This window comes from Oryctolagus cuniculus, chromosome 11 (genome assembly GCF_964237555.1).
Source record: "Oryctolagus cuniculus chromosome 11, mOryCun1.1, whole genome shotgun sequence".
Taxonomy (NCBI): Eukaryota; Metazoa; Chordata; class Mammalia; order Lagomorpha; family Leporidae; genus Oryctolagus; species Oryctolagus cuniculus.
Window position 1 is genome coordinate 561,819 of NC_091442.1, and position 13,019 is coordinate 574,837.

Consider the following 13,019-nt stretch of genomic DNA (forward strand, 5'->3'; position numbering starts at 1 on the left):
TTCGGTTTCCCGCCTCTGAAGCCCCCAGGGTTTTCTCCAGAAGGAAAGATGAGCGAGCGCAAACTCTCAAAGTTAAAAACATTTCAACGACACCAGCACGGCTGACACGCTGCCCGGGCCGCGGTCCCAGCCCCTGGGGCCGCCCGTGACACGGCCTCGCGCCCAGCCCCACGGAGTCCAAGGGCCGCTCTGGGTCCAGCGGGGATGCACGGACGCCTGCCCACGCGCCGAGGCGCTCCATGCCAGGCAGGCGGTGCCGAGCCCGGCGTCCCCCCAGACAGTCACCGGTTCTGGGGTCAAAGGGGAGGAGGAGGACGGGGCACAGTGCACAATGGTGGGCGCCCGCGGCTCGCCCTACCAGTTCTGGTTGTCCCAGTCCTCCTCGGCGGGGGCCGGCACCGCCTTCTTGGCAGCCTTGGCCCTGCCCTCGCCGCTGGCGCCCTCGCCGCTCTCCCAGCCGTCGCTGTTGCTGTTCCTGGCGGACGAGCCCCACACGTCCCAGCTGTCCGAGCTCCGCTTCTCGGCCGAGGCGTCGGCGCAGGTCCAGCTGTCGCTGCTCGGGGACTTGGCCTTGGGGGGCTCGGGGCTGCCGAAGGTCTCCCAGAAGCTCTGGTCCAGGGCGCTGCCCTGCGCGCCGTCCCCACCGCTGTTCTGGGAGCTGCGAGGGGCAGGAGCTCTGGTGATTTCCGCAAAACTTCACAGCCGGCTGCTCTGGGCCCACCCACCCCCAGCCCTGCGCCACCCAGCAGGGGCCAGCGCCCCGCGGTGCTGTGCCGCCAACACCGGGGCAGAACACAAGGTGAAGGCAGGGGACAGAGGCCTCCGCAGCCGCTGTCTGTCACCGGGGGCGGCACTCGGACAGCAAAGCGCTCAACGCTGGGTTCTTACGGGGATCAGGACAGAAAAGCCCAGAAGCCCTCAGGCCTTCCCACCAACCCCAACCCTGACGGTGACTCGGGGCAGCAGGGGCGAGGCCCGGCCCTGCCCTCGCCCTGGGCCGCGCCTGCGCCACGGGGAACGTCTGCCGCCGAGCAGCCGCTGCCCGAGGCTGGGGGGAGTGCGCCAGCCAGAGCCTCGGCCGGGCGCCCGGGGGCCGCCTACCTCTCCTCTGCTCTCCCAGAAAAGAAGGTGGTGACGTCCCTCCAGCCTTTGCTGCTGACTCCCTGGACCTGGAGGGGGGGGGCTGGTCAGACCCTTCCAAGCACACGGGTGCACGTGCCACGCAAGCACACGCATGGACAATCGCAAGGTCCCACGAAGACACAGACAAGACTCAGAAGTAAGGGTGTCAAACGTCACACACGACACACACACGTGCCGGGAGACACAGCTCTCCCAGGCAGGGCCACCTCGCGCCCGGCTCACCACACGCAGGGGACAGCGCAGGCCCCACCCAGAGCCCTCCCTGCGAGTCAGCAGCTCCAGGACCACCCCGAGGCCGTGCAGCAGTGGCAGGCGTGTGGGCACTTACCACGGGAAAGGCCACGGCAGCAAGGGCAGAGGAGGCGACAGGTTAGCGGCTGGCAAGTCCCCGCCAGGCCAAGCTGTCTCCATATTCCGCAAGCCAGAGGCAACAGGCACATCCCTGCCCCCCTGCACCGCCTCGAGGACGGTGGTCCCGCCACAGCTGGCTGAGGCCGCCGGCCCTGCCCTCAGGGCGGCGCCCGGAATATGGAGACTGGCTCGGCTGAGCCCACGCCAGGCGGGGCTGCCCTACCTTGGACGCCAACTGAGAGACCCCACTGGACACATCATCAAAAATCCTTCCCTCCTTCACCTGCGTGGAGCAAACGTCCCTGTTGGAGCAGGCGCCCAGGAGCGGGCTGTGGGCCAGCAGCGATGCCAGCATCAGGACACCGCGTCCCCAGGGGCCCTGCGCCATCGTGACAGACGAGGGGCAGCAGGGGCCCGTGGCTCCCTCAGGGCAACATCAGGATCCCGAAACCCCCACCTACACCCTCAAAGCGGGAATAACAAAACAACTCCCAGGGAGGGAAAAAGATCAAGGAGGGGGAGAAGGCGCTGCAGGCACCAGCACCGGGCAGCGGAGAGCGCAGGACGGCCAGCTGGGACCCGGCACAGCCTGCGCCGTGTGCGTGAGGACAGCCTATGCCAGTGTGCGTGAGGACAGCCTGCGCTGTGTGCGTGAGGACAGCCTGCGCTGTGTGCGTGGACGGCTGGGACCCGTGTGTGTGAGGACAGCCTGCGCCGTGTGCGTGAGGACAGCCTAAGCCAGTGTGCGTGAGGACAGCCTGCGCTGTGTGTGTGAGGACAGCCTATGCCAGTGTGCATGAGGACAGCCTGCGCTGTGTGTGTGAGGACAGCCTGCGCTGTGTGCGTGGACAGCTGGGACCCGTGTGTGTGAGGACAGCCTGCGCCGTGTGCGTGGACAGCTGGGACAGCCTGTGCCGTGTGTGTGGACGGCTGGGACCCGTGTGCGTGGACGGCTGGGACAGCCTGTGCCATGTGCTTGATGGAAGCTGGGACAGCCTGTGCCGTGTGCGCGGACGGCTGGGACCCTTGTGTGTGAGGGCAGCCTACACCCGTGTGCATGATGGAAGCTGGGACAGCCTGTGCGGTGTGCGTGGACGGCTGGGACCTGTGTGCGTGGACAGCTGGGACAGCCTGTGTCGTGTGCGTGATGGAAGCTGGGACAGCCTGTGCAGTGTGTGTGGACGGCTGGGACCTGTGTGCGTGGACGGCTGGGACAGTCTATGCCATGTGCGTGATGGAAGCTGGGACAGCCTGTGCCGTGTGCGCGGACGGCTGGGACCCATGTGTGTGAGGGCAGCCTGTGCCGTGTGCGTGAGGACAGCTGGGACCCGTGTGTGTGAGGGCAGCCTGCGCCCGTGTGCATGATGGAAGCTGGGACAGCCTGTGCCGTGTGCGTGGACGGCTGGGACAGCCTGTGCCATGTGCGTGGACGGCTGGGACCCGTGTGCGTGAGGGCACGAGGGGAGGATGCGCCTCCCCCGGGCGGTGGTGACTGATCCTGGAGGCCAGTGTCTCCCTGGGAGCTGGGCTGGAGGTCCTGTCTGAGGCGGCCCCCTGCCTGTAAGACCCCTGGAGGGGTGAGACCACCTCTGAGCTCGGCCCTGTGGGGGCCTGAGCACACGCAGCCATGAGTTACTTGGCCACGTCCCTCAGCCACGAGCCGCCAGCGCCCAGCCCCAGCCCCAGCCGGGGACACGCACGGCAACACCTGCTTGTCCACTGGGGTGGCCCAGGGTGCTGTGCCCACCCCTCCCGACCGGGACCCCAAAGCGTAAGCAGCCGTCTTTTACAGGACTTTGGTCTCGGAGTTCCAGACCTGAGGGGTTCCAGCGCTCGCCCGGGACCTCGGAGGCGGCTCATGCAGAGGCCCCTGGCCACAGAAGCCCCCGCCCCTCCCCCACAGGCCGCCGGCCGCAGCCGCAGCCCCGTTACCTTCTCCTGGGCTGGTCGGAGAATGTTCTCGTTCAGGCTGTGGCCCAACTCAGAGGCCTGTGGGAAGGAAGCCGCAGAGCTCACGGGTGCCCACGGGGGGTGGCAGTGGGACCGGCGTGCCCAGGGCCACAGAGGAGGGCAGCAGGGGCCACCCCACGTGCACGTGGCTGCTGCCCGCCCCAGGAAGGGCCCCCATGACAGCAGCGGGGCCCCGGGCTTGTCCCCACAGCTGCTGGCGGCTCAGCTTACACAGACACATCTGGGCGGCCCAGGCGCCCTGACCTGAGGACAGAACTGACCTCGCTCCCGCCCTACCGGCCGCACTGGGCTCCCATGAGCACCCTGACCCAGGCCCTGACCACCCAGACAGAAGGGAGGACAGAGGCCGGGGCTCCGGCAGACGCTGCTAGGGAGAGCCACGTCACGGTGACAGGAAGCACAGGCCACCTCCCCGTGGGCACCAAGGGCGGAGGGAGACCTCCCAGCAGCCCCATCTCGGCGGCCAGCGGGGACGAAGCCATTCTCCGCGGCCGGCAAGAGCATGCACCGCGCGGCGTGCACCGAGCACAGGGCTTTACCGGCTCTGGCTGCTGCCTGTGACCCCAAAACTCGACCCAGACAGCGAGGAGGCAGGTTAGGAGAGAGAGAGAGCGAGGTGCTACACGCAGCTTCCACAGCGCCCAGGAACACCTCCAGATCTCAGCCCTTGGCTGGACTGAGACCCCCCCGAGCCAGGGCGTCCCGGCCTCCCCCCGGCTCCCGCCTTCCAGACCTGGGCGAGCACCCGGGGAGGCAGCATGGCGGGAAGACAGCCCTCCTGAGGAGCTGTGCCAGCGGCCGTGAGGGACCGGCCTAACTGCAGGGCCTGGAGACTCCCCCAGGGACAGCGGGCGCCCTGGGCCCCAGCCCTGACCACGTGTCACGCACGGGGGTCACCAACCAACAGCAAGGCCATGGTGGACCCCACCGCCACCCGCAGCAGAGCTGCACCCCAGGGGCAGAGCCCCCTGCCCCGTTCGCCTGCTCGGTGAGGAGGCGGCTCCTGCCCAGAGGCAGAGGGGCCCACCCCACCCTGACTCCCCGCTACGAGTCTGGCGGGGGGCCCTGGAAGAACCAGCAGCGCCCGAGCACGCGGTGGCGCCGTGAGGAGGCCTCAGCACGCGCCAGGGCAGAGCTCCTCGGTTACCTTCTGACTGGCCTGGGATCCGAACTTTGTAGCCTGCGAGGGAAACAGGGCTGGTGAGTCCCGGCTGGGCCTGGCCTGGCCTGGCCTGGCCTGCGCTTCCTGCCAGTGGGCTCCCACGACTCCGTCCCAGGGCCGGCTTCTCACAGCTCGACCAGCAGCGGCTCCCAGGGCCGCGCCGGCCGAGCGCCCTGGGCCTTCCCCTCAGGGCCCACCCACTCATCTCCTGTGTCACTGTCTGTCCCGACCGAATCCCCCCTTCACACCCAGGAGCAGGCAGACGTGAGAGAAAACCCAGCCCCTCCGTGTTCTGAAAGGGCCAGAGGCTGGGGCTCAGGGACACAGGAGCCCACGGCCTGTCCACCAGGTGAGCCACGTCTGCCCCGCCACAGGCAGCTCGTCTCGGACCCTTGGAGACACTGCACCTGCAGCTGCAGCTGCCAACGCCGCAGGCCACTCTGCTGGGGGTGTGAGGCCCTCGTGGGGGGTGAGCCCCGGGGGTCCCGACACAGCCCGGCCCCCAGGGCCAGGGCCAGACGGCACCAGGTACTTACGCCCTCCTTAGCTGCTGAGGCGAACTTGCTCGCTCCGGTGGTAAAACTGCTCCAACCCTGAGAGGCACAGAATGGCAAGGTGGCCGCCTCACTGTGACCGCCCGACCCCGCTGACTGGCAGGCCCCGCTGACTGGCAGGCCCCGCATGACCGCCCAACCCCGTGTGACCGCCAGGCCCCGCGTGAGGCTCTGAGGACCACACCTGCTCACCGCCCGCAGCCCGTCTCTGCACCTCACTTTGAGTTAGTCTAAAAAGCCCTCCCTGGGCCGGCACTGTGGCACGGTGGGTAAAGCCACCACCTGCAATGCCAGCATCCACGTGGGCACCTGTTCCAGTCCCGGCTGCTCCACTTCCCATCCAGCTCTCTGCTGTGGCCCGGGAAAGCAGTGGAAGGTGGCCCAAGTGCTTGGGCCCCTGCGCCCATGTGGGAGACCCGGAAGAGGCTCCTGGCTGTGGCCTGGCCCAGTCGTGCCCTTGCAGCCATTTAGGGAGTGAACCAGTGGAAGATCTCTCTCTCGCTCGCTCCCTCCTTACTCTCTCTGTAACTCTGCCTTTCAAATAAATAAAAAAGAAATTAAAAAAAAAAAAAAAAAGCCTTCCCCTCGTCGAGGAACGGCTGCGCCAGCTGCACGCGGTGGCTGCCGTGGGCCTCAGAGGCGTCACCAGAGGGTGAGAATCCGTCTTGGAAGCAAAGTGCCCTCAGGGAACAAAGGTGACGCCGCGTCGCCGGCACCAGCACGGGCATCAGCCTGACCAGGCCTGGCAGTGACCGCGCAGCCGGAGGAGCCCTCCAGCTCTATCCCCCGTCGCTGTCACTCTGCCTGTCAAACACATCAACCTCAAGAACAAGAAACCCCAGCCCAGATCCGTGTCTTGGCTGGACGGCACTGGGGGCGGGGCAGGGGCCGCGCACCGCGCTGCAGCCGGCACCCACCGAGCACAGCGAGGACATGGCGCTGTTGAGGAAGTCGTCCTCTCTCTTCTGGGGCGGCACCGTGTTCCCAAACCCCACGTAGCGATTCTCCTGGGCCCTGAAAGCGAGCGCTGACGTCAGCCCGGCGGCTGCGGCACGGACCCCGACGCGCCTGCGCCCGACGGAGTGCAGGGGCCCACAGCCACAGCCGTGCTGTCCGTCTCCAGAAGGTCCCAGCCACCAGGACGGTTCACCTGGCGACTCCCTGATGGGCAGATTCCAGGGGAAGGGCCCTCTCCCTCCACTCAAATCTGGGCTGGCCAGGGCTCGCCAGTCAACCTCTAACCCCACACCCTCCACAGAGAAACCGGCCCTGCCCACGGGACCCCCAGCCGGGGAGCCCTCACCCCTGATAGGAGCCGAGGTCGTCGTTCAGCCAGTCCTCGAAGGCCTTGTCTGCGGACGCGGACGCGTTCTGAGTCTGCCCGGAGGCCCTGCGACCGAGAGCCAGTGACACCGACAGCCCCAGCAAGGCCACGGGCACGGCGACGGGGCTCGGGTCACACCGGCCCCAGCTGTCTGAAAGGCTGCTTGGGCTCAGCTGTAGGGGCCTGAGGGCCCCAGCACTGCGGCACCTGTGCTGCCAGCACCCCATCGGCTGCTGGGTCAAAGGGCACAACTACCCGAGTCCCTGCACCTGTGTGGGAGACCCGGACGGAGCTCCCGGCTCCTGGCATCAGCCTGCCCAGACCTGGCCGTGGTGGCCATCTAGAGGGTGACCCAGTCCCTGCACCTGTGTGGGAGACGTGGACGGAGCTCCTGGCTCCTGGCGTCAGCCTGCCCAGACCTGGCCAAGGCGGCCACCTGGAGAGTGATCCACGGTCTCTGTCTCCCTTTGCTGTTGCTCTGCTTCTCAATCTTTTTAAAAAGCACAGAGCTGGCTTCCCGGCAGCCCTGCACCAGCATGCGGCAGGGAAGAGGGGAAGAGAGGAAGGGGTGGCCCCAGCGCCCACTGCAGCCCCCACACAGGGCGCTCCCCGCAGCGGGACGTGGGATACAGCCACTCTGGGGTCAGCTCAGCGGTCACAGGGCCGCCCCGGAGGACGGCGACACTCAGAGGGACAGGGCGCTGGCGACACACAGCCCTGCTCCCCGGGCTGCAGGGGGGCAGTGTCTGTCTGGGAGGGAGAGCGGCGCCCACGCTGGGCAGGGGGAGACACTGCTCTCACCCCACTTATTTCGCGCCCCTGCTTGCTAAGGGCTCGTCCTGCTTTGGGCATTTTGGGGGCACCACAGCCACGCGGGGATCCTGAGCTGCGCCCAGGGCCGGGCCAGGAAGATTAGGGGCGTAGCTACCGGTGGGCAGTGGCCAACGACGTCCTGGGCTGGGGTGGGGTCCAGTTCTGGGCAGGTGACGACTCCAGAGACCACGCTCTGCCTTCAGCCAGGGTGGCCACCTGACGGGGAGCACGGGTGGTCAGGGTGTGCATCGCCTCCACGCGCCCCACCCTCCCCCAGGCCCCAGCGTCGCCCAGCGTCGCCCAGCGTGGGCCAGCGTGGGCCGTGGCCGCCTCAGTCTGGCCGTGCTTGGTGAACGGTGCAGCTCCAGCTCCAGAGTACAGGGACCCCACGTGAACTACGCCACGGCTCCACCGCTCCTCCGACGTCCTGACCCGAGAGGAGGGGCGGCACCGCACGCCGCAGTTCCTCGTCGCCCCTGCAATCGCGGCCCCGGGCCGCCCACTGCCCTGGCCAGCCCCACGGCCGGCGCGTGAGAACTTGCCTTGTCCCTGAAGAGGGCCGCGGCCCTGCTCTCGTACTTGTCCTGCAGGGACCAGCAGGGGTCGTAGTCGGCCTGGGACTCCAGGAACTCCCGGAACTTGGCGTTGCCCCCGACCTTCATCTTCTCCAGCTCCAGGTCCTTCCACTTGTCCATCGTGACCGAGCGCACGAAGCTGGAAGCCGGAGGTGGGCACTGGCCTCATTACCAACCGGGGGGCGTGCGGGGCGACCCCCGCCCCGGCCCCCCCAGACACGGGTGCAGGCGGGCACTGACCTGAGGTGCACGCCCAGCCCGCGGTGTCTCCCCGAGCACTCTAGGCAGATCCAGATGCCGTAGGTCACACTGACCCACTGCGGGTTGAAAGCGCCACACTCAAAACAGACCTGCAGAGGGGGCCACACACGGCTCGCCGGGGGCTCGGGGCAGGCCAGAGAGCCCGACGCCACACACAAGGACCCCGGGGGAGGAGGGAGGCCCAGGCGGCAGGCAAGCCTGGGCGGGGTGGCCGCTGATCCTGCCAGGAAGCCGGCACGAGGGGCGAGCAGCCCCAGGGGAAAGCGTCCAGCAGGAAGGCCAGGCAGACGGCCCCGGGCGACAGGAGGGCCGTGGCCCACGGCAGCCGCAGGCGGCCCCGACTCACATTGTTCTCGTCCCGCACCCTGACCTCCTTCAGAACTTTCCGGGTCCTCGGGCTGGCCATGACGCTGTGGAGACAGAACGGCCCCGTGACAGACCCACACGCGGTCCCTAAGTGAGCCATCGGCTCACGACACTTCACACCTGCCCCTTCACGAGGCCTCTGGCCCACCGCGAGCTGCCCAGGCCACCCGGCGTCCACGTGCACGTGCAGCGAGGCCAGGCCGAGCCAGGTGCGTCCTCGTGTCCCTCTGCTTCAACCCCACGGCCCGCCACGACTGCGAGAGGTTCACAAACAGCTCTGTCTTGTCAGCGGGGGAGCCCCCGCCCCAGCACGCGCTGACCCCTGGCAAGGGCACAGCCCCCCGCTCCCGCATGCCCTGACCTTCGGTGTGGAAAGGCCAGCCTGGGGGTCTGGGGCAGGTCCTCGAGGGGCCACCCTGAGCTCCCTCTGGGCGCAGCAGGACCCCCGTGACCACCAGCAGGGACAGTGGCAGCCAGGCCCAGGTCCAGCAGAAAAACTTCTCATTTCCTAAGGATGCACTGGCTTCGGCGCGTGGCCGATTGACTCGCAACCAGAAAACTCACACAATCCAAGCTTCCAGCTGGGGGCAGGGGTGGAGCCCTGGTCCCGCGCACCCCTGGTGAGGTGAGCCCGGCCTGGTCCCGCGCACCCCTGGTGAGGTGAGCCCGGCCTGGTCCCGCGCACCCGTGGTGAGGTGAGCCCGGCCTGGTCCCGCACACCCCTGGTGAGGTGAGCCCGGCCTGGTCCCGCGCACCCCTGGTGAGGTGAGCCCGGCCTGGTCCCGCGCACCCCTGGTGAGGTGAGCCCGGCCTGGTCCCGCGCACCCCTGGTGAGGTGAGCCCGGCCTGGTCCCGCGCACCCATGGTGAGGTGAGCCCGGCCTGGTCCCGCGCACCCATGGTGAGGTGAGCCCGGCCTGGTCCCGCGCACCCATGGTGAGGTGAGCCCGGCCTGGTCCCGCGCACCCATGGTGAGGTGAGCCCGGCCTGGTCCCGCGCACCCCTGGTGAGGTGAGCCCGGCCTGGTCCCGCGCACCCATGGTGAGGTGAGCCCGGCCTGGTCCCGCGCACCCCTGGTGAGGTGAGCCCGGCCTGGTCCCGCGCACCCCTGGTGAGGTGAGCCCGGCCTGGTCCCGCGCACCCGTGGTGAGGTGAGCCCGGCCTGGTCCCGCGCACCCGTGGTGAGGTGAGCCCGGCCTGGTCCCGCGCACCCGTGGTGAGGTGAGCCCGGCCTGGTCCCGCGCACCCGTGGTGAGGTGAGCCCGGCCTGGTCCCGCGCACCCCTGGTGAGGTGAGCCCGGCCTGGTCCCGCGCACCCCTGGTGAGGTGAGCCCGGCCTGGTCCCGCGCACCCCTGGTGAGGTGAGCCCGGCCTGGTCCCGCGCACCCCTGGTGAGGTGAGCCCGGCCTGGTCCCGCGCACCCGTGGTGAGGTGAGCCCGGCCTGGTCCCGCGCACCCGTGGTGAGGTGAGCCCGGCCTGGTCCCGCGCACCCCTGGTGAGGTGAGCCCGGCCTGGTCCCGCGCACCCCTGGTGAGGTGAGCCCGGCCTGGTCCCGCGCACCCGTGGTGAGGTGAGCCCGGCCTGGTCCCGCGCACCCGTGGTGAGGTGAGCCCGGCCTGGTCCCGCGCACCCCTGGTGAGGTGAGCCCGGCCTGGTCCCGCGCACCCATGGTGAGGTGAGCCCGGCCTGGTCCCGCGCACCCGTGGTGAGGTGAGCCCGGCCTGGTCCCGCGCACCCCTGGTGAGGTGAGCCCGGCCTGGTCCCGCGCACCCGTGGTGAGGTGAGCCCGGCCTGGTCCCGCGCACCCCTGGTGAGGTGAGCCCGGCCTGGTCCCGCGCACCCCTGGTGAGGTGAGCCCGGCCTGGTCCCGCACACTCCTGGGCCTCAGCCCCCTGCACACACACACTCCGTGTGGCCCCTGCCGTGTCCCCTCCTAGTCACACGGCAACGCCGGCTGCGAGGACACCGGCACCCAGAGAGCAGACAGCCCGCAGGTGCCACTTCCTGTCCAGACGCAGCTTAGACAGAACCACGATGGACCCGCCCACTTCATTCTGGCTCAGGACGGCCTGACCCCTGACCCCTGCACCAGCACCCAGCTTGACGCCATGTGAAGTTAGGAAACAGACACCGGATTCTGGGGTCCAAGGGGGAAAACCAAGCTTGCGCCGGGCACCCTCCTGCGCGGAGCCCGCACCCTCCTGCCTGCCGGGCCTGGGCTGGCACCGCTCGCCAGGTCTGCGGTCACAGTGGCCGCACGGGGGCCCGGGGCGCATTTGAGGGCGCGCGCCTGGGCGAGGGGTCGGGAAGTCCTAGGCCAGGGCTGGGGCAATCGCCACAGCGGCCGATCCTCAGGCTGATGTTACCGACGTGCAAACGGCCCTGCGCAGGAACGCAGGGAGCTGCGGCGGGGACGCGCGCACGGCCGAGGCCCCGCTCGGCTCAGGGAGGCCCCCGGGGCCCACGCCGACGTCCGCAGCCCCCGCGCCCTCCGCGCCGCCCCCGCCCACTCTCCGGAGCGTCCAAGGACCCCGATGTCCCCTCCTGCGGGGCAGAACGCGGGTGCCCGTCTCGCTCGGAACACCGCACGCGGCGAGGACCCGCGCCCGAGCCCGGCCCCCGCCGCCCCGAAGCCCCGCACCGCGCCAGCCGCTCGGGAAGGGTCGTCCCGCCGCCCTGGCCCGCAAGCCCACGCACGCGAAAGGCCGCGTGAGGAGCCCGCCCCCGCCCTCTCTCCCGCAACACCAGCGTCCGCACCAACGCGGGGGCCGGCAAGGCGGCTGCCACTCCGCGGGCGCCTGCGGCCGGACCGCGGCCTCGGAGCCTGCGCCCCGCCCGGCACCGGGCCCACGCAGAGCCGCGGCGGGCGGCGCCCCTGGAACCGCGGGCGGACTCAGGCTCGCGAGGGAAGGGGTGCGGGGGTCCGCCCGGGAAGGCCCCGCGCGCCCGACAGCGACGTCGCCCGACAGGGCCGGGAGCCCGCGCCAGGGACTGGGCCGCGCGCTCACCTGGAGAAGAGGCCGGCCGGGGCTGGGGTCCAGGACAGGCTTGCTCCGCCACCCGCACCGCGCGCGGATCGCCCCCCGCGGCCACCAGCTTCCGGCAACGTTGCGCTTTGCAAGGCCTCACGGGAGGCTGTCAGCGCGGCGGGGCGGGACTTCCGGCCGCCACCCCAGCCGGTCGCCATGGAGACGCACCTTCCCTGTGGTCGCCGGGGTCCGGGCGGGAGGAGGGTCGGGGCTGCGCGGGGGCGGGTCCCGGGCACCGTGAGCGGGGTGTCCCCGCGGGTCGGGGTCTCCGGAGGAGGAGAGCGGGTGGGTCCCCGGGTGCCCTGCGCGGGTCCGTGGGGCGGAGTGGACGCCACTCAGGTTCCAGGCCCAGGCAGGTGAGCGGTGGAAGCTGTGGGCTTGGTGACCTCTCGCTGTCCATGGCTTTTGCTTTGTTTTTGACTGTGTGGTGGCGTCGTCGCCTACAGCAGGAGTTAAACTCAGGGCTGGCAAGTGCCAATGACCTTGGCCGTGAGCGTGGCCTGCCCGCTGGTGTCCACCCGGTCTCAGCGTGGCTGTCGCCCGGGATGGAGCTCTGTGGGCGCACCTTCCTGGTGGCGCCTTTCACCTGACAGGTGTACTGATTTAAAGGGCGGAGGTCCGGAGAGATCACCTTCCCTGCACTGCTTCACTCCCCAGATGACAGGGGCTGGGCCAGGCTGGAGCCGGGAGCCCGGAGCTTCTCCCAGTCTCCCACGTGGGTGCAGGGCCCAAGCACCTGGGGCATCGTGTGCTGCTTTCCCGGGTCATAGCAGGGAGCTGGGTTGGAAGTGGAGCGGCCAGGACCGGCACTGATGCCCACACGGGTGCCAGCGTTGCAGGCGTCGGCTTTACCGGCTACGCCTCGGCACCGGCCCCTTGAGGCGACTTTCTATTCCTGTCAGCTGGCAGAGCCCCACCCACAGGAGCCCTGGGTCTCCCTGGGGACTGTAAGCTCACCTGGACAAGCACCACGCCCATCTCCGCCCCAGGGCGTTTCCCACAGGTGTTTAGGGGGCTGTGGACCAGGCAGGCCCTCAGCATCCTCCAGGCAGTGGCCAAGACCCCTGGGGCTCCATTGGAAGTAGCCATCCTCCCGTGTCCTGGGGGTCATCAGACCGCGCCAACAGGTGGGCCAGGTGCGAGGCTCCCAGCAGGAGGCCACGGTCAGCATCATATGTCCCACAGAGTGGCCCAGGGCTGCCTGCCTGGGCAGCCTGGGTCCCTGACCTCTCCTGTGATGACCATGAAAGAGGGAAGTTCCGTGACAGGGGGCCGACGGGAGGGGACCGTGTGGTCTGGGGATCCAGGCCTACCTGGTCAGAGGAGGAATGGGGCTCCCCTCCCCCATGCCAGGCCGGTGGTGCCTCCAAAGGAGCAGCACGGGACAGCGGGTCCTTCGTCCAAAGGACCCACTCCCTCCCTCAGGCCCCTGTCCGGTGCAGAGCCCTGAGGGTGCGGAGGCAGCCCCGC

At 69.6% G+C, this 13,019-nt stretch overlaps 1 protein-coding gene across 6 annotated transcripts; it reads right to left on the bottom strand.

Moving 5' to 3' along the window:
* Window positions 1-66: 66 nt before the first annotated feature.
* ARFGAP1 (ARF GTPase activating protein 1) lies at window positions 67-11,683 on the bottom strand. 6 transcript variants are annotated; one of them, XM_008253422.4, is made up of 14 exons: window positions 11,529-11,683; window positions 8,501-8,564; window positions 8,134-8,243; window positions 7,861-8,032; window positions 7,434-7,534; window positions 6,485-6,571; window positions 6,099-6,195; window positions 5,164-5,220; window positions 4,613-4,645; window positions 4,005-4,034; window positions 3,427-3,483; window positions 1,718-1,777; window positions 1,102-1,169; window positions 67-658 (listed from the first exon to the last, which is right to left on the bottom strand). In XM_008253422.4, exons 2-14 carry the CDS (start codon window positions 8,558-8,560, stop codon window positions 355-357), a joined length of 1,236 nt encoding a protein of 411 aa, XP_008251644.2. In that variant the 5' UTR covers window positions 8,561-8,564; window positions 11,529-11,683; the 3' UTR covers window positions 67-354. The 6 variants fall into 6 exon arrangements, with proteins under 6 accessions (XP_008251644.2, XP_008251646.2, XP_008251647.2 ...); XM_008253424.4 differs by lacking the exon at window positions 4,005-4,034; XM_008253425.4 differs by lacking the exon at window positions 1,718-1,777 and having other exon boundaries at window positions 1,102-1,163.
* Between the last annotated feature and the right edge of the window lie 1,336 nt (window positions 11,684-13,019).

Coding starts and splice junctions, on each gene's coding strand:
- ARFGAP1 (XM_008253422.4), bottom strand. CDS start 8,560: ATGGCCAGCCCGAGGACCCGGAAAGTTCTGAAGGAGGTCAGGGTGCGG. Junction 7,535..7,860: donor CGGCCCTCTTCAGGGACAAG/GCAAGTTCTCAC, acceptor GCTCCCCGTCAG/GTGGCCACCCTGGCTGAAGG. Junction 6,196..6,484: donor GACCTCGGCTCCTATCAGGG/GTGAGGGCTCCC, acceptor GCTCGCTTTCAG/GGCCCAGGAGAATCGCTACG.